The sequence below is a fragment of the Ciconia boyciana genome, chromosome 2 (assembly GCF_034638445.1).
Source record: "Ciconia boyciana chromosome 2, ASM3463844v1, whole genome shotgun sequence".
Lineage (NCBI taxonomy): Eukaryota > Metazoa > Chordata > Aves > Ciconiiformes > Ciconiidae > Ciconia > Ciconia boyciana.
Genome location: NC_132935.1, coordinates 122801677 through 122822898, shown reverse-complemented (window position 1 = coordinate 122822898; position 21222 = coordinate 122801677). Strand labels below are relative to the sequence as shown.

The 21222-nt window shown below is 39.5% G+C and overlaps 2 protein-coding genes across 2 annotated transcripts in view; one reads left to right on the top strand and one right to left on the bottom strand.

Moving 5' to 3' along the window:
• DYNC1LI1 (dynein cytoplasmic 1 light intermediate chain 1) overlaps positions 1–16306 on the bottom strand; it is a 29048-nt gene extending 12742 nt beyond the window's left edge. The window contains exons 1-4 of the mRNA XM_072853917.1: positions 16064–16306; positions 15694–15767; positions 4436–4552; positions 2509–2739 (exon numbers count right to left, since the gene is read on the bottom strand). Of these exons, the coding sequence (XP_072710018.1) occupies positions 2509–2739; positions 4436–4552; positions 15694–15767; positions 16064–16224 (583 nt within the window). The 5' untranslated portion in view covers positions 16225–16306. The remainder of the gene's footprint in view (positions 1–2508; positions 2740–4435; positions 4553–15693; positions 15768–16063) is intronic.
• A 34-nt stretch (positions 16307–16340) lies between these two features.
• Positions 16341–21222, top strand: part of CNOT10 (CCR4-NOT transcription complex subunit 10) — a 64687-nt gene continuing 59805 nt past the window's right edge. Inside the window, exon 1 of the mRNA XM_072853916.1 lies at positions 16341–16734. The gene's annotated coding sequence lies outside the window, so the exon portion shown is untranslated. The remainder of the gene's footprint in view (positions 16735–21222) is intronic.

Genomic DNA, 21222 nt, shown 5'->3' with positions numbered 1-21222 from the left:
ATGAGTAGCACATCCTGATTCAGCCAAAAAAAAAAAAAAAAAAATCACACAGCAAGACAATTCAGCTGCATTGTGCACACGAACAGCCAACTACTCCAGTACCTTCTCACTGCTTTGTCCTAATTTATGGTAATCCACCACTACCTTCACTAAACTGACTGAAGCCCTCCGAGTTAATACCTAGAAAAGCATGAGTTGAATTAACAGAGCAAGACCCTAGAGAAAAATATGTATTAGGCCAAGATTATTCAACTTTTCTATAGATCTTGGAGTTCACAATAACAAAAAGCACATGCACAGATTATCATCTCTACTAGAACAGTCAACTCAGGCTCTTACTCAGGGAATGCTGCTACTTCTGTCTGGTCTGAGAGCTTCTGAGAGCCTCCCAAATTGACTGTGTTTTAAACCCAGAGTTCTCACCAAGATATGCCAGCCACTCAAGGGAATCTTTCCTACACAGCATCCTGTCTGTTCTGGGATAATTGCATGCTAAAATAAAAATCACACTACTCCAGTGCTAGAAGTCCTCCAGTGGATTCCTAAAATCCCCATTGTATGAGCATGACAATAATTTTTATAGAAGTACAGAAAACAGTAAAAAGGAGGATTGATGTAGTATATCACAGCTCAAAGACTGTGGAATACAATCTCAAGTCTTCCTTAGAGGCACAATTAAGATGACCAGGCCACAAGGCTTCATTAGACACAGCTGAATTCAGTAACAGAAAGAGCTGTTCCAACCCTTCACACACAGCTGCTGGGTACCCCCTAATGCCTTCCCATACCAGTTTTAGTCCTCACAGGGTCTGTCTTTGAGTGGAGTTAAGTTGCTAGAACAAACACAGCAGCACACCTCCAGAAAACTACAGACACAAACCCTCAGTAGATTTCAGTCCTCTTAGCAGGTTAAATCAGCTCACAGGAGCCTCTCAGGAGCACTGAGCCTGACACAAGAATAAAACAGGACCATGTAGCCTAAAGTCAGGCAAGCAAGATTCCTCCTTCCTCCTTTTGGCAGTGTCAAGCTGCTGCTCGCCTACCAATGCATGAAGCCACATCACAGGAGGTTTGAAACAAAACCAGCTTCCAGTCATATGTGGATTGTGCCCAAGGCTCCTATCATACCCAACAGGCAGACCATCAATATCTGTAAGAATTAGACAAGATGATAAAAGAACAAGAGAGCAGACAAAACTTTTAATGAGTGGCTGCTTTTCTTGAGTCACTTCATCAGTTAAATTTTCTGGATTTTGTGGAGTTTCACTATTCTGGTCACTCAGTCAGTAAAGAAGCAAATTTTTTATAACAGAGATACTGTGTCCTTACTACTTTCATCCAGTAAAATCCTACCCTGAAACTGTTTGGTGGGGTGTTTAACGCACACACACACTAACACCCACCCCCCCACCCCCCCCCAACCAAAACCAAACCAAAAACCACACCCAAAAGAGGTCAGCTCCTCCCTCCTAAACAAGTTCTTGTGGAAGATAGGATTCTCAAGGATGATACTTCCCTTAGAAGAATCTCTCTTAAGAATAAACAGAACACACACACCTCCCCATTCCAGAGTACCTACAACTGTCACCTTAAGGGCTACTTTATCACAGCATGGCTACAACCTGCATTTCTGAAAAAGCTATTCAGCAATCTGGCAGGCAGTTGCTTAAGAACGTACCAGTTCCAGAGAGCAACTTCAGACTTATAAACAAAGCTTAATCATGCTATTTGATCTTAACACACAGCTTTCTCAAATGCTCTTCCTTCTAGTAATTCACTGAGAGATGAATGGGAAAGGCTTATGTTTTTGTACCCCAAGGGAAATACGGTGGCTACCCAAAAGTAATATGGAACTATGATGTTAGTGAGTTCAGTCAGATAATTCAAGGAATCCTGCAAAATCTGTGTGTTCTGCATGTTTAAAACTAAAAAGACAAGACACTGACAGAGCTATATCATATCCATGCCAAAACAAACATATAGCTGCATGAGTGTCAATAATAATCATGATAAAACTCAAGTAGAAAGGGCCCAGACATTACCATGCTGTCATTAATCCTTTCAACATTTACACTTTTGGTAGGCAGGGAACAGGTCTCAAATTCTCTAGACTCACTAATTACAGGAACAGTTAAGAAGCTGATGCAGCGATTTGCCTTAAAAATAAGTAAATAAAATAAAATTGAAAGCTAGTAAGTTTTTTTTCACTTGGGAGAATCTTATCTAGAAAAATCTGTAAGAAGCAAGATTGTAAATTCAACCCAGCTGTGTTCATTCTGAAAGCTTCCCCCCCACCCCCCCCAAATAAGGTACTTCTGTTAGAAAGATATACTAGTATTTTTTGTATAGCTACTTGAGACTTATCTGAAGCTTGACTTGCTTGATAACTCCTAATTTTAAGTAACATTTCCAAGAATTAAGAAGACTGCAATGGAGAGATTAAATGGTGCAGAAAGCATTAAGCTCATTTGATTTAAATGGATTCCTACGTATTTGCAGAATACTCACACTTTTGTTCCATTTCTTTCATTTCTTCAGGAGGAATTTTTAACTTGTCAATATGTTCTCTTACAACACTTGCCCATTTCTGCAAAGAATCCAGTGCAGTCCAAGGCCTAGACATGTCTACTACCAACATAATTAGAGTGTCCTTTAGAGAGCTTGCCTCCATTGCAAATTTAAGAAGACCTTTGTGATACAGGTCACCATCCAAAATCCATACATTACATCTTGTTTGGTCTACAAAAAAAGGAAAAACATTTTATGAGACTTACTTGAAACAGTCCACTACATAATGGCTATTAAATCTTCTTTAGACATGTAAAATACAAGGAAGAAAGCAGATGACATGTTTTATCAGTCAATTGAACATACATAACTACACAGCAGACTGCAGCTTGTGGAGACCCCCCCTCCTCTTCCAAACCCTGATGTTTAATGGCTGATAACTGAAGATCTTAAATACATTACCTGAAAGTGAGACTCCAGAGATAGCACTCAACATTTCCAAAATTAATGTTCACCATTTTAGAGAGGGAAAGTGTTTTCTTCAAGATGCAACTTAGAAGGGGGGAATTGGGTGAATTCAGCCATCCCTTCCCAGTCCTTGGTCTGCTCAGCTGCAAGGACTGCCATCTCCCCTTAAAAACTCCAATGTGATACGCCTATATAACTCTTAAAGAACAGAACGTACCTCCGCCCTTCAGAAAACTGGAGTAGAACTGCAAATTTTTCATGATTTAGATGGAGTTAGCAGGCAAGAATTCAGATTCAGATAGCAGGCAAATTATTCAGATTTGCAAAAGGACAATCACCATACAAATAGACCATCCCACTCTTTTTTTTTTCCCCCTCCAAAACACCATACTCCAATATTCAGGGACATTTCTGTGGTAAAGGAAGAGCTGGTGATTCAAAATTAGATAGCTTAATATAATTACATTTTGCCTTCAGGTAAGTTTTTATTACTCGTTACAGAAGTTCTGAGGAAGACATTTAGACCAAACTCCCAATCCTATTAACCCTGGTCAAGTCATCTTTGAGACCAATCGCCAGACATGGAAGTCAGAAAAGCAGATGATTTCAAGGGGGGGGGGGGAAGCCAACTTCTTCTGGTTCTCCTTCTATCTATATTTGTTCTTATAGCATGGACAAGAGTTCCCATTTTTTCCCCCACAGCTCCCAGTATGTCCTCATTCACAGCCTACTCCCTGTAAGTATTGCCTCTAGATAATTCATTGCACCTCTACAGTGCCTGGTCGTACTCCTCCCCTTGGTTCCCTATATATAAGCATCAATTATCCATTCTATAGCTGCAGGTATTTGCGGTCTGGATCTTAAACATCTTTTTTACCTTCTAGCCATAAGCCAACTCAAGCCAGTTGAAACACAGCTTCTACTTCACTTTCTCCTTCCTTCAAATTTTTGGGTTGGTGGTTTGGGGTTTTTTGTTGTTGTTTGTTTTTAAAAATCTCCTTTAGCACTGTGCACATTTTCCTAACCATCAATACTAGTCTTGCAGATTCTGATACCACCAAGACAAAGCTTTCTCTGTACGTTCAAAAAGATAAATACATGCTACAATAATCGAGATGCAAGATAAGAGCCTAGGCACCTTTTCCTCTAGGCCTGAGGAATACACTTTTGCATACCATCCATTCAGAATGTTGCAGCTAAGACTGCTTCCCTGGTCTTTTCTTTTCAGCCTTTTCTTTTGACTGGTTCCTTTCCTCCTCTACCACTTAAGAGGTCATTCATGGTATCTACTAAAGGAATTACACCCAGAAACTTCCTCATGATACAAATCACTCATGGCCTAAGCTGGACTCCTGCAAATTATAAAGACAGAAAAACATCCCTCTGTCATTCCAAATATCACACTACTGAATCATTGTTTTCAAAATGGTTTAAGATATTATTAGAAATACAAACTTACCATCTCGATCTTCATCATGCACATTTAAATACAAATACTCCATTCCTCTTCCTTTTTTGTATTCCTCTATTCCTTGAATTTTTCCTATTAAACTAGTTTTACCTGCTCCATCTTCACCTGGAGAGACAGAAGTTAGATACCATTCAATCTTTAATCACAGTTATATATTAAAAATCACCTAGGGCAAGAAGGAAACCACATACTAACAGAGTGATTGAGCTCATTAGAGTTTTGAAATATAGCAGGCTTTGCCCAACTCATCCATCTGTTCAGAGTGCATGCCTCAGCTTAAAATCTTATTTCTAAGTATTAATAAATGCAATTTGGCCACTAACTATCCTATCTAAAATAGGCTCTTATACAAATCTTTAAAAAGGTACCTTAAGGAGTAGTTAAACACCTCAAACAATTTCAGTCTTTCAACTGCAACCAAAGCAGTAACAAAGTCTTTCCAAAGTAGAGTTCAAGCCACAGTAAGCTCATCTTACAATCAGAAAAATACTATTTAGAACTCTCTCATATCAAACCGCACACAACACCAGGCTCAGTAAGGCAGATCTGTTTCCTTAGCTTTTATGGCTTGGTTTCTTTGAATCTTTTTCTCTGTTACAGGTCTAAAGAAACCTTACAGAGGGGTGACAAACAGTAAGCCCATTGCCTTACAATACATGTGTATTTGGGTACACAGTGACAAGCCTGCAATCCAAATCGATTCACTCCTATTCTCTCCCCTCCAAAGGGAGTTTGGATAACCAGTGAACCTTACAGCATAAGTACAGTGTAAACACCTCAACTGTTTCCAGAGATTCTTCTTGAAAAGCTTCTATTTGTTACCATGTGTCCCAGAGCTGGAAAACTTAATGTGCAGTTTTTCCAGCTTCACGTGCAGTTTTTCCAGTCTGAAAGAGTAACCAAGCTGAATTTGGACATGAAGCGGGGTTTTGCCACTCTAATTTGGCAGTACAATGGGCACACAACAGTTAGACATTAGAAAATTATTGGAACTCACTCACAAGTTATAAAATAAGATCAAAACCAGGTTCCTAAGAAGCACCTTATCAGTTTCATGCCGAACAGAACATTTTTCTTCCCAAGGCTCTCCTATACAGGGAGAGTATAAACACTTGCTTTTAACTACATAACAAAGAAAAGAGTTCAAGGACAGTAATTTTCACTGCTAAATGCAATGATGAAGTCTTCCCTTTAAAGGGAATTGACCATGATCTTACAGACAATATTATGGCTACATTAAAAAGACTACAGATATAACTACAGAAAAGAGCAGAAAAATCATACTTTGCTAGACCGATTTTGAATTCACTCAACATATCTTTCCCAAGATTACAGCATGAAGTCTTCAATTTAGAGTTCAGCTTCAGGTTCAGATTTCACTAATAGTCTAGAAGCTACCAGAAAGCATAAGATTGTTTACTCTAAGTAGTGCAGGGGATTTTACTCAATGGAATAAAAGGCATTAAAAACAAAAAAACCACCCCAAAAAACAGAGAGAAAAATAAGACCAGAACTGAAGTTTAAGATCTGGGTAAGTGTAGAAAAGTTGTGAAAAATGAAGTTGTATCAGTTTAGCTTTTTCAACATTTAAGAGTTTGTTTGCTAGGTCCTTAACTTTATTAAATCAAGATGCACCTAAGAAAACAATTACAGCTGTGCTTTCCAATGTTTATTTAAAATTATTTTCTATTCATACACCAAGTTTTTCCTCTTCTTGTGAGAATATTCTTTTAAATAAAAGTTCTGCCCAAGAAGTGAAGAATTCAAGCTTCTTTACCAGAGATGAATTACAATTTCTCCTCTGCCCTCACCCAAGTACTTACCCAAGCTTCTTAAATTGGTCATCTACAAATAACTGGGGAGACTTTATTAAGAGCTGCTGCACTGACATGTTATGCTGCTGAAGTTGCTATTATTTTTGCCAACAATTTCTGTATGATTCATTCTATTATTTTACCTTTTTGAATAGGCATCTTCAATTAATTTGTGCCAGGAGAAGGCTCAAAAGGCGAGACAAAACAAGACTTGTTATTCCTTTTAAAGAGGGGTTGCACTGAACAGCTTTCCTAGTTTCTCAGAACAGCTGACCTCTAAGTTCTCTTGCATACTAGTTTGTTTCACATAGGTGACAATAAAGATTACAACTTGTTTGCATTGGGAAAGTTTAGCATCTTCTGCAAAGTACCTCTGCCAGTTCTTAACAAAAGTAGCTGCAACTGAAGTCTAAGAAACATCTGTGGTTATAAAAAGTTCTAAACATGACAAAAGATACACTTAAGCAGTCTAAACTAAAACATACTTACACAAATGCTAATATCTATGCAACTTTATTGTTTGAAAGTGCCCATGCTAAACAATATAGGCAAACTTGAAATATATGTCCCACAAGCCCCTTATCATGGCTGTGTGTTGTGTGGTTTCCTCCCCACTCCTGTATTTCCAAAGGCCTGAAGTAAACTGAAGTTCAGTACTGTTAAGGTAATGTCTTATGGCAAAATAAGAGCTGGACTTTTATTTTCACTCCTCAAGTTTTCCAGTAATTATCTTCAGAGCCTACACAGAAAGAAATTTTATCAGTACAGCATAAGACAAGTTGATTTGATGTAAAACTAGTACCTTTGGACACATATGTATGCACAGTAGTCATTTCAGCCTTCCATTATGGAATTAGTTAATTTTAATCTGTTCTGTGAAGAAGATTCTCTACTCCCTTCTCCTTAGCAAATATCCACCCATTTCAAAACACCAAGATCAGGTAGGTGGATCACTGACATATGTAACTGTATCATACAAGTTACTGCATGCAGAGAGAGCAGTGCTCATCATTCACTAGAAAGCCAGAATGATGCATCAGTGGGGTTTGAAGGGTTTGGTACTACTTTCATTAATAACTCAGGTAAATGAAGAGAATCGTACAGTTTGCAGATGACAGAAGAGAAACTAAAAAGATCTGGAGACCAAAAAGGTCTGGAGACCAAAAGAAAAGGGTTAGAAGCAATACTGACAAGTGGTTCAAAACAAGTTAGCAATGCATAAACCAAGCAGTCTACAAATAGGACAACTCCCTTGCAAGGGTGCAAGATAGCTGCCTAACCAAATGTGCCCTATTCCACAGGAGATCCACCATTCTCAACAGATTTAAGCCAAATTAGAGTCAATATTATGGAAAAAGCTGTCAGAAAGTAAAAGTGGGACCATTGTACATGACATGAGGACTTTCTCCTTTTTGCCCACACAATGCATCATAAAAAGGAAAAGATGACTGCCTTAGCCAAGAAAACATGCTAAGACTTGAGGTTCCATCTACCTCTACTTTCTATTTTTAGTGTGTTGCATATACCTTTTAAAATTGTGACAGCTGCAAATGTATTTGTATCCTTGTTATTTATTTATTTTTTCCAACCTAAAGTCTTCAATATAAAACACCTGAAAAGTCAACACACTTTGAATATATCGAGTTATGCTGGGAAAGAACAGCAGTATAATTTTGCTTTGTAGTTACTCTTCAGCAAGAATATCAAAATACAAATCAATCTTAAACCAGTGCTTATCTAAAACTCCTGAGTAGTTATTACAAATCTCATTAGCAAGTTAATTCTAAGTGCATGCAATGCTAGCTTTTAAGACTTCTCAAAACTCAAACATTTTATTGTAATGCCTTTAGTACATATAGCAGCTTCTTTCTACCAGAGGAGGGGGGAAATATTTGTGAGGAAATGAAAGTCTATTAGCTATTTTAGGTTTGATAGATAATGTACAGCATAGTAATGCAATTAGTGTTAAGTACTACCAGGGACATATATAAAAGTATATGTGCTTCTTTAAAAAAATAATTTCTCAATAACAATACATATATATACACACACTATATGGCATTTGAAATTACAAACCCTAAGACATTTAAGCATATTTATCTTTTTTGTTGTCTCTGGATATCTCTAAAGTATATGAAAAAGTAATGCTGCTTAATTTCAGACAAAAGGGAAATTTCATATTCCTCAGACTTAAACTTCATTGCATATTAATATTACAAAACAGATATTTTTTTTAAATGCTACTGAAGCAATATATAAAACAGAGCCTTATGCACCTTCAAAAAGAGTCATCATCCTCCTCTTCCCTCCAAAATTTTGAGATGGAAAATCCTTTAGCAGCTTCTTTATTTCTAACTGTGTGATAATCAAATTAACAATTGACTTCTGTACGTAAGCTCACAGAGCAAAACATTTCTGGTTTTGCATGAGCACAATTCTCGATATAGAATTGCAAGGTAGAATAAAAATCAAGTAGCTTGTTGCAAATTTAAGACTTTGCATCCCTCTTTTGCAAGTAACATAAAAGGTCCTCCTTTTCCAGAGTAAATCCTAAAGGACTGAAATTCTCCATTACATCAAACTCCACTTACACATTGATACTACAGTGAGGAAACAGAAATTATGCTGCCAGCAAGCAGTGCTATACACCAAAGCTGAACACAAGTAGAAGAGGGACAACAGATTTAATTTTGCAGAAAAGTCAGGCTAGGAAGCAGTTGAAACAAAGCCAAACCAATCTGCTTACACACAGTATTTCACTATCGTGTTAACGAAATTGAAAGTCTTAACTAAACAAAAGCCGTTTCATTGTTATCCCCACACTGCTACACTTCACTCCTCTGATGAGCTCCTCAAGTTTGGGGTTCTGCTCCTCAAAGCTTCTCTGTCCAAGGTGCTACTCTATCTACAAAACAGTTTGGTGACGGTCCTTCTTGTTCCTGCCCTTAAAGATAGAGGAAGCCATAATACAAAACCCTGCCCAGCCTCCTCCCTTCTCACTACTCCAGGCAAAAAGTATGTTTACTGAGCAGAAAATGGAGTATCACTAAATGTTCTGCTACAATACAGAATTTAGTAGAACGGTCACCCATAGATGGGAAGGATGGGCAATGAGGCGAATGAATCGCCTTCTGTGGATGCAGGCAAGCAAGCACTTATCTATGAACTGCTACTTAAACTGTTCAACCATAAACTATCACATTAGAGAGAACTTAGGCTCTCTATTACAGAACATCTCTAAACTTTCAGTTAAACATTTTAAAATTAAAAATATTTACTACTCACGCTATTTCCACATTTCTTTCAGTTTAGACAATGAAAACAGAAGTAGATTTTCCGTTGTCTTAAAACAAGATATTTCTTACTTCTCACAGAAGTCTTTACATGGAAGAGCAATCAATGTGTTATCTCCAGGACAGACATGACTTTTGACTTTTTATTTAAATTGTTTCTCCACTGTAAAGTGTCAAGTGTGTTTAAAATAGGGCAAGACAAAGAAGCAAGAGGTGAATGTTTCTTTTGTGTCATCAGTATTGTTGGTCTGTCCCTCTTCCATCCGGGGCTCTGATTTTTTCAACAGCTCTTTGAAAAGCCCTGGATGCACTTAGTTATGTGTAATCTATAATCCTACTGGTTCCTTGATGGAGTTTTTTTGTTTGCTTTTTAAAACCATCAATTAAAATTCAGCTTGATGTGGGAATTATACAAGTCATGTCTAAAAAAATATGTTCAAGCAAGGCCAAGCAAAACTAGAGATAATGGTCCTGATTAACCCCTTCTGCCCCCCAAAAAGGCATATTTTTGTGAACTAGCTTTATACTTTTTACAAAACAAAGACAGCTTCTGGGCAGAACAATTCATGACATCTAATATTTCTAACATAAAATACTGAATATTTTTATTAATAGAAAAAACCCACCTCACTTAAATATGATAACACAAAGTCATCAAACCCAAACCTGAGTTATCAAATAGGGCAAAGATGCCTTCCCAGAATCAGAGCAATCTCTATTCCATGCCATGTGGAATGTCTGAATCCTAAAACAGTAGAGTGGAGATATAACAGTCTTCTTCCTACTAGAACCAAGCGCATGTGTACTACAGCTGTTTTCAAGATAAAACACTTCTCACAAGCTAATAACTGCCTTTTCCACAGCCACATATTAGAAAGAGACTTGCTTACACATACTATAGTAATTGAAGAATGCCTTTTGCAGAACAAGACCAAAATAATCAGAGTAGGCCAAATTTAGTTTGCTTTCAGAGAACTGAAGAACAAAATTAGTTATGCTGACGAGATCCTTCTCTAGGATCCCTGAAAACAATATGGAAGTTCACAATAAGCAGGTCATATCAAGGCTTCAAATAACTTGCCACTAAATTATAATTTACTCATTGAACAAAAAACTTCTCCTCTAAGTTTATTTCACTCCACCAGATAAGTCTTTCCCCTCACATATGATTAATTTGGTATCTTTGTGGCAGTGAAAAATTAAATAGCTTTTCTGAGGAGCACCTTAATTGCATTTCTGCTTTACAGCATGATAGAAAGTAGATTGTTGACAACTGTTCCAGCATGCCTTTTGTTTGTTAAGTCCTGCACCACAAGAATACACGGCCTGACTGTGGAAACAGGTACAGCAGTCACAGTGTTACTTATGCTTGGAGAAACCCACAGTCAGAGGAAGCCAAATATTGCAGAGAATTCTATAGTGAATATGAACAGCATACATCTCTAATGCAAGCCTTCTCCTTTAACACAGCAGTAAGTCATCTAGCGTATTTTTCCCAGGTTCACTACCAAAATAGAATAATCCTGTGTTACTATCAAAGGGACATCTTCATCGGTGCTCCTGACACTAACCTGCCTGGAGAACAGAGAAGCACATTTCCTTTCACTGTTCGTCACCTCTGGAGCTATTTCAGACATAGATCCAGTAATCAGCACCTCTGGCAAAGCAGAGACAAATTAAAATAAATGCAATCCAAAAATTTCAGAACTTCCCGAGCTGTTCTAAGTTTTACTACACATCATCCATGTAATTCTGGCTTTTTGGAAAGGTATTATAGCAGAAAGGACACTACAAAGAAGTACTACTTAGTTCTAAAAAAATGTAGCTGCAAAACAAGCAATTAGAATTTTATCTAGGTCAATGCCCTATCAAAACAATTGACACTTTAGAAGTGTAACTCTGCTGATTGAAACAAAACTTGGCTACATTTGGAAGGCTTTCATCGCCCATAGAAGATGAAGTAGTTGCAAGAAGAGGAAGAAAAGAAGCTATCTGACTCAACTTCTGCAGTACTAGAGAATAAAGAAACATTTGAGATGAACAATATGGACAGTATCAACAAGCAGGATTTCATCAGCTGTCATGACAAAGTGATCACAGCTAAATTTTCAGCTATTTGAATAGGGAAAAAAAGTGGAAAAGTAATTTTTATAGTGTTGAGTACAAACTTAAGTAAGCAAAGAGATTTTATTTTATATATTCTCATGACAATTTGCTTTATCAGAACTTAATTTTGAAGTTCACTATATTCCATGGGTCCACTGAAAGAAAGTAGCAAGCTAAAACTACTCTTCAAGATGTACCATTTTCTACAATAACAGCCATTCCCGATACATGTACACACAGAAAAGTGTACCTGTAAATTAGCTGTAGACTGTGGAAACTTCTTCTCAAGCATCCTGACAGCCACTGGACAGGAGCAGAGCTCAAAGATTCAAACAAACAGGCCTGGCCCTGAAAAGTGAGATGTCTGGGGTAAAGAGAAAATGTGGACACAAGGCAGTTGAACACTTGCTGCCCACTAAACTCAAAGCCTTTATAACCAAGTGGGGTAAAATGCATAAAAAACCCCCAAAATGCTAGTGATTCAGTAGCAGCGTTAAGTGTTCAATACAGACACTTGGAGTCAGGTGCACATGTGTCACTGGATGGTTTGACATCATTAGAACTGCAGGCAAAGATTCTACTATGCTTCAGAGACAGAGGAATGTATGAAATACAAAGCCAGATAGAAAGCAACTATTCAGTTCACTTGCAAGCTGGGAGCCTGTTTTCTTGTGCAGCCTGGAATGACTTTGAACACTACTGCTTGAATGCGTACTGCAATTTATTGGATAAATTATTAGTTTGGGTCTCTGAATCCAAGCCTTCACACATTCTATAGCACTATGGATTCCATCTGTAACCTGTAATGGTGACTTTTTAGCTGCTCCCTCTATTCCACTTGCTGGTTCAGATATAATTATATCAGGAAGGAAATGAACAAGAGAGCTCCCAGTTATAAGCATCAGTTTTCTCATCACACTCAACAAAAAGCATCTCCTCTGATCAGCTACCTTTATTACACAAGTGAGCAGAAGAGACAGTCCAGGAGAAAAAAAGAAAAAAAAACCCCAGCACAACAACAAAAACACACTCCTTTGGCTATCTGCAAAAAGTAGCTAGAAATGTCACTGAGAACGCCCAATGTTCTTAAAAAAGCAGGGACATGTTACATTTTCTGCTGGTATAGTTTGCTAAATGAGGTAGCTATGGTCACTATGACAGAACTGGCTAGGAATCAGAGCATACTTGCCTTACAGAAAAGTTTAGGAAAGCTTGCATTTTTATTATTTGTTCATACAAGAACAGAAAAATGCTTTTATGCTACATGCAGTTCTAATCAGAGTTTAAAGTCTTCACAGAAAAATAGTTATTGAAAAAATATCTGCAAGTGAAACAATTTTGGAGAAGTAAAACTGTAAGTTAATTAATCTTTTTTGGCTAATTTTGAGCAGAGAATTACCAGTATTATATGTTAACCTTCACTTCACAAAACTATGTGCCATATCTAGAGATGAACATTTGGCATTCCAGTTTCCTTTAGTTATTTCTGTGATGCCTTGAACTGCTTTCCAGGTTTTTAAAAATGAGATGTTAACATAGCTAAAAATAAATACTGGAATAGCAGAATTAGCATGCCAGGCACAGCCAGGTTCCCAGAACAGCTAGGCATACAAGTATATGCAGTGTTTGAAAAATAGAAGCGCTGTAGGCAAATTAGAAAACTTGTCCTAGCAAACAAAAGAACACTAAGTGGTGGGTTTTTCTGGTTGTTTTTTTCTATGAGGTTTTAGGGAAGGGAGTGAGTTGGAGGCTTAGGGGATTTTTTTATTAGTGCAGTTTGTATTGAAAATAAGCATTCGTTTGTCACTATATATCATGTTTCAGCTGGGAAGTTTTGACCAATATAAACTGTTCATCCTGCAAATATTTGCCTACCACAAAATGAGTGAAAACCATCAAGACCCTGGTCAGCTTTACAACTCCTGCTTAAAAGCATTCAAAGAATGATGAAACTGTAAATAGTCATGGCAAGAAGTGATCTGTATTAACAACAAAAGCTAGTACAAAACTAAAGGAACAAAGCTTAAAAATAGAGGAAATGTGAGATAACAGAAATTGCAAACACACAGCTCAAGAACCTGAAGAGACAGAACTTCACATACTGAATCTGTCCAATAGAGAATACAGAAGACCTCTCCTTTTCCTGTGCCAGTATTCTTCAGGAGCAGCATCATGACTTGCAAGTGAACAGCAAAGTGTAAGACATGAATTAGGTATTCTCACAAAGTACATGGCCATGGTCCTCACTGGCCAGTCCTCGGATCTGATACTCTTTTTCCTAAATACATGCCAAACTTTTTTTTCCTTGGACCATATCCTTCTAGAAAACACAATTCTTAAGAAAGAACTAGAATTTCTTACACAAATCTGCACATCTTAAAAAAATGCATCAGTCAAAAAAGAAAAAAAAAGTGTTACATTAAGTCATTCTATAAGCTCTACATAAACAGGTAAAAAGAAAATTTCTATACAACAGATTAAACATTACAAACTAAATGAGTGTTTGGAAACATTCTATGGTGCCCCCTCTAGTTCTGAAGGGAGCACAGTCTCCAGTTATTGAGTACTAAGGATTGCCTGACTACGAAGAGAGAGGAAAAACAAGAGTGTAATCTTCTTGAGAAGAATCACAGCTTGAAGAAGAATCTTCCAACTTCAACAAGGACAATCATCCAATGTAGTTTCAAAATATCACATTAAAAGTTGTCAATCATTACAAAATCTTTCCTTTCTTTAATATCTATAGAACTTCCAATCTCAATGTCCTACTTAATTACCTAACATAAAAAGCAACAAATTAAAGGGGTAGTAAGTCCTGTAACAGGTTCACTAGACCATCCCATCATCCTTGCACAGTTTTCTCCATCACAGTCCATTTTAAGTCACCACTCAGCTTATCAAAGCAGGAAGAAAAGGGTCACAGTGATTGCTTTAGGATTATGGAGGAAAAAACCCTAACTTGAAAAACCTCAAGAGAGCACAAACCACAAGACTACATAGAATCAGTGTGCATAGAGTTCACATGAATATCTGTACTGGGTTTTAACCATGCTTCCAAATACTAACATACAATTCTTTCTGGGGCCAGGGAGGTTGGCAAAGGAGGGAAGAAGCAGCTAGTTAACAAATCCATCCACTCAGATTCATTAAATTGTCTACTGGCAATAGTATTTAATAGTCTTTCAGCCAAAAAAACCCCCACTAATAGTAAAAGCAATAATACACACACACACACACATTTGAGAGCATCCATTTCTCCTCCTCCCCCATTAAGTTTTTAATTTTGCTTGACATACCATTTTTCTTCTTTCCCTCAGCTCTGAATAATAGCTGGATCTCTCATTATCGCCCTATCAAAATCCCATCCTGTAACTCCTAATCCTTGCCAAACGCAAGGTTGGACTAATGCACTGGGTGGAGATAACAGAACACAATGAAAGCCAACAGCAGTAAACGATGCTGCTGCACAACTTGATGATGATATCGCTGCTGACAAGCTCGGTGCATGTGGGCAGGACACAACCAACACGCCCATACAGCCTACCCCGCCCTCTGGCCAACAGGGAGCAGCCGTCATTGATACCGTACGGACCACGGAAGCAGTTTTTGTGCTTGTATGACACACCGTAAGGACCAGCAATCAGCACTGTCTGCACGAACGAGGGAGCTTTCAGAAAAGCTTGAAGGACCTGCACGCACTCCAAAGTCAACACTCATCGGGGGAGAAAGACAATAAAAACTACCCTTCCAAGCCATCTCTACCTAAGGAACTGGAGAACTAGGGTGGGGGAAGGCTAGTAAGGGTATTATGGCGAGGTACCTATGATGAGTGGGATATCTAAAGCATCTCTGGATATTGGATATCCAAAATGAAGCAAACACACGCAAGGGAGGAGGCCAGCACCTTGCCACCATCAACCCCCGCCCCCCCCTTCGGGCACTAAACAAGAGAAGCTCCAGACGCCCAAGAGAGGGTTAAGGAGCAAGCCTGCGTGCGGCAGGGAGGGGAAGGGGATCAGAATGCTTTCCTCACCCAGCAGGAGGACGTTCTTCCCCGAAGGCAGCTTAGAGCGGGAGCGCGTGGACACCTCACTGAGGATGCAGGACCTGGCGCCGAGAGACGACAACGCTTAGGAGGGGGCTCCCGCTTCCTCCCGGCCCCCCACCCTCACCACCTCCTGGGGGCGGAAGGCACGGGGGACGGGGGGCAGGGCAGGAGTTGCCACCGCCAAGGGGAGGAGCCCCCCCCCCCCTTAGCTCACTGACTGAGAGGGACTGAATGCCAGGAGGGGGGATTAGCCAGCCCTCCCCCCCTCTCCCCCACAGGGCAAGGAGTCGCTGCGAGGGCGGTAACGGTCGGCGCGCGCCCCGGTCCCCGGCCGCGGGGCGGGGCGGGCGGTTACCAGAGGTTCTGCCCATCGTCCTCATCGCCGCCTGCCCGCAGCTCCGCGTTGTTGTTGGTCGTGGCCGCAGCGGCGGACGAAGGAGAAGAAAAACCGGCAGCCGAACCGAGCCCGGATGAAGAGGAGCCGAAGGAACCGGCTCTCCCTACCGTCGCCGCCATCTTCGCTGCCTCCTCCCAGCCCCACCGCCTCCCTGAGACGCGGAGCGGGCGGCGGCGGCGCGGCGGCTGACAGGAACCCGGATGTTGGGAGGTCGGGGGGCGGGGCCCGGGGCGGGGGCGCGCGGAGGCTGCCGCTGTGGTCCCGTGCGCGAGCGCTTTCCCCTCAGCCGCTCCTTTTGAGGGGGTCACGCCTGCCTCCCCACAGGTTGGTACCTGGGGGTACCGACGTTCCCGCCCTCTTCCCAGGTCTTTATCAGCCGCCTCGGGAGAGGAGAGGGAGGCCGTGAGTGAGGGAGCAAGTGCCTTTCGTTCGGACTGTCTCCAGTGCAGGTCCCAGCCCCCCAGGCAGGGCCACCCTGGTGAAGTGAGGTGAAGCGGTCGTCGTCTGCCATTGTGCCGGTTCCTGCTGCGAGGTGTTGCTGTGGGGCAGGGAGCTGCTGCTGTGTGCCGAGTGCCGTTTGCTCCCTAGGCAGCCCCAGCCCTGAAGGAAGCACCTTGCATCCAAGAAAAGTAAGTGCGGCTAGGGGCGAGACGTGCCTTTGTGGGCGGACTTGGTGGTCTTACCTTCTCCAGGAGGCCTACCCATTACTTGCTCATCTCTCATAAGTATCGCCTTAGAGTTGGAAAAAAATGGGTCAAATCACCATAATTTTCACAACTCAACTCTTGCTAGAAGTCCCAGAAGAAGCAAGCCAGCATGTCAACTCTTTTCCCTCAATTTACAGAGGTAACATGTTTGCTAGGGTAACACATGAACGACTTTAAATTCCATAAAAATTCGATGGATGAGTTTTGTCCATTCAATTCCAGAAAAACTTAACATGGGACATCTCCTTGTGTGCCTCTCTTTCAAAGGATGCATGTTCCTAGGTGCTCTGGATATATAGAAAGGTTGTGGCAGTATTAGCAACTTATGTATGCCAGCAGTTTGTACTTAAGTGTTTTCTTGCTGCTGGGTTTAATTTTTATTTTTCCCAGACAAGACTGCTTTTTAAGTTGTATTTTAAAATAGGAAAAAAATGAGCCCTTTTTTTTTTATCCATGTGTTTCTCTCAATGGCTTTCTGTTGCTTTGCAACCCAAACTGTGGACATTCCTTTCATATGCTGTTTTAGTAGAGATGAGGTGTTGGAACTTGCAGGTCACCATTCATGAAAGTAAATTGCAGTAAGGTCCTTTAGGTATAAAATAGCTGAAACAATGGTAGCCATATACTGAATTACAGGTACTTGTCATAACAGATGCACAGTTATTGGTCAGAAGCATTTTGTTGTGGACAGAATGCAGATGCAGAAACGTGGCAAAGTTTTGATGGAGATGTGTCATCCAGTAAACGGTGACCACTAAATACAGGAATGCTGCTGAAAAGCCATGAAGAAAAAACACTTGCTCCATGACCCTAAATTTTCCCAAGACAGCAGAGCAAATTAGCTTCCCACAGTTGAAAGAGGGAGTTTCTGCTCCCATCTCTTCCCCTCTCTCCATGTGGCCTGCTGTGAATCCCCTTCTTCTGTTCTCTCTGGTTTTCATCACTGTTGGGTCAACTGATTTAAATCACTAAAATAGCAGAAAATTGATTACTAGAATGGTGGAAGAACTCTTCAGTGAGTTGAATCAGCTTGTGGAAAGGGTTTGATGAGTGGCAGAGCCAGAACAGAGGGTGAGGAACAGAACTGACCAGAGAGTAAGGAGAGAAGGAAGAGCAGAAGGAAGGAGGAGTTTGAATTTGGAAAGCAGTGGGATGGGGGGAATGCCCTTTTCAGTGACAGTGAACAGTTAGGTCGGCTCAGCTGCAGGTCAAGTTGCAGTTCTAAGAGAAAGGAAAAAAAACAAACAAAAAACTCCAATAGATTCTATAATACATTTCCTAACTGCAACAACTTCTAAGAGTACCAACTTTAGCTACCTACTTTAGTCAAAAGGAATAACATCAGTTTTAAGACAATTTGACAAATAGGTTGCTATTTATCTGGGTGTGTGGTCTTGAGATGTTTGTGAAGCTTTACTAAAAAGTGGAAAATCTCTAAAATTCAATGAATTAGCTTTTAACACCTCACTCACAAAGGCTTAAAACTCTTGTTATTTTCAGTGCTACTTCATGTTGCTCATTATTTTAAATGATGTTCCATATCATATTGTTTGCATGTGAACTATATTAAATTGAGGTATGTAAATTATATTCCCCTAGGACTTTTTTGAAACCAGAATGTGTATGACAGCAAGTAATATCTAAGTATGTGAAAGTAGTAGAAAATAAAAGGCTGCATGGAAGAATGATAATAAGAGCATATTGCTTTGTGCTGAGTAGGGAACATACTGATGTTGAGAAAAGATGGTGCAGTTTTCCTGCTCTTCTGCTTTTATAGAGGCTAATGTTGCTAGCTGGAAAAAGAAATATCTGGTGATGGTGAATCTACCAAAGATTATTCACAGTGAAAGAGAGACCACCTCTTTTCTTTCTCCCTCCTCCTTCCCCTGACATCCATTCACTCTGGAGTCTTTTTAAGGTGGCTTTCATTGTCTCATCCTCTTGTAATGGAGGATTTTGCTGTGTGCCTTTGAAAGAGATGTGTACAATCAAAATTCTCTGAGGATTCACTTACCAGATTGTCACACCTGACAGTTCTGATTATGATTGTGTGGTATATTTGCTACCTTTACCAGAAGCAATCCCTCCCTCCTATTCTGCCTCCTCTCCATTTTATTTCTCTCTCAGGAGCTGCAGAGGAGAAGGTGAAAATGGAAATTCTCGCTCATCATACTCTCAGGTTAGGTTAAAAAAAAATCAAGATGGAAACAAAAATGTTGAGAGAATCAAGTCTTCATCAACTGTGCAGTATGCTGATACAGTATCTCAAATTATTCATAGAGTTAGCTGTGCAGCATGATAGGCAGATGAAATTTAGGAAAAGCCTGTAATGAAGATAAAGCAACCATAGAAAAGAGGGGAAAAAATCAATAAGACATTATTTCCTTTCCTCCCCTGTAAAATAAGTTTCTGTCCGGCAAAATGATCTTGTGAATGTATGGGAACAACCATTCCATGCAGCCTTTTCTGAAAGGTAACTGTGAACAGGAACTGGTGTTAATGATGCCCAGCAAATATAAAAGCCTCATTTTCTCCTACCTCACCCAATCTGTAGCTGTTTATCCAGGCACATTAAATATAAGGCCTTCCCCAACTATCAAATTGTAAGTTTTAAAGTTACAAGTTTAAAGTATGTTTTCTTACTTAAAACTACCATTCTGATTTGATAGTATCTTATACCCAGTCACTGTTACACTTGCAGAGGTAGGTATGGCTATGCAAGACATTCAAAGAATGAAGAACCAGGTTCATCAACTATGATGAGAAATAACATTGTGTCAGCTGTTGATTGTTAGCAACAGTTTTAACTTGAAAAAGCATTGCCAATGGCTTAACTACATGCATATGTAGGGCAAACTGCGACAACATCTCACTGGCAAAATAATGTAATTTCCTAATACAGGCATGATCTGCATCCCTCTGTGAGCTGCCCTGGGGTGATGCCGAAGTGCAGGCCCTGAGAGGGAGTCAGTTGTGTAGCTGTGAGCTAGCTATGCCATGCTGATCAAGGAGGGACAAACAGGGAAAGACACCTCCTGCGCACAGCTGGTTAGCAATTGGAGAAATGGAGTCTTGGTTTCTCTCATATTCTGTGCCTTTTCAGTTTCTGATGTGCTTTGATTATTCTGTACCCCTCTGCTTGTTCTTAACATAGGGCTCCTTGTTGGCTGTCTCTCTTCATGTGAAAACTTTTTGTCTGAGTTAGCATTGTATGAAATCCAGAAAGTAATGGGCCGGCTTCTCTGTCTGCATCTATTGTCAGTGGCCAAATACTATAAAATTGGTTGTGAATTTAGAAGGCATTTTTTTATAAGCCTATGGAAATGAATTATTATAGTTCAATTACATTTTAAAGATCCATTTTGGGTTGTTAGAGAAATTTTGCCTTTAAGGCAAAACTGGCTTCTTAGCAATGTTGACCTTGTTGTTGAAACCAAAATCATAAAGGTCACAGTGCTCAATACATACTAGTAGTTCACTGTGCAGAAAGCATCCCTTTGAAAAGGCAGCGGTGAAGAAGCAGAATGCATAGAATTACCAACAAGGTGTTTTGTTGCTTTTGGCTGTAGTTTATCAAAAAGTACAAAACTAAACCTTAAAAAGAGAAAGACAAGCGTGATTTGCCATTATTTGTTGATCTGAATTTGTGTGCAATTAATATTCAGACAGCATTCATGAAGTTGGTAATGATTTTTGAAAGTGTCTTTTTTGTAGTACTAACAGCTAGTCATCTGAAACTTAATCTTGAAAGTGAATTACTGATTATCTTCTTGTTTACAATGCTCAAGTTATTCTGTCAGGAAATGAAAAAATATTGTATGACTTAGCTGAATAGTTGACAATAGCAGAAATTGCAAATGGATAACATTGACACAATTAATATTTCAATCTATATGCTGAAATTTATTAAGATAAACTGTATGGATAATACTTAGGAATAATAAACACATCTCAGGAGACTTAATGGGATGAATCCATAAGGAGTATTAGACTATGACCAGTTTTGTGTATCACACTTCTGTTTTTCATTTGACCAAGTATAAGTCTTGTTATTCATTCAGTAATGGTTTTTTTGCTGGTTGGTAATATAAGTTCTGCAGACCATGCAGCAATATACCACTTCTAAATTTATGTTCTACATACTGCACTGTAAATTTTTAAGAATGTGCAGGGCTAACTAATTTTATGAAGCAGAGTATTATGGCCTGCTGCAAAGGAGACAAAGACTGTTTTATTTCACAGAGACAATGTTTTATTTCTTTAATCTAAATTTGTGACCATTCTGCAGCAGAGCACCTCAAACACATGTTTAAGTACACCCTTAAATTTGCTTGGAATCAATGGGATTTAAAATATGCTTTACATGTCTGGCTGATGATTAAAAATATGTGCTTGCTATGCATTTATAGA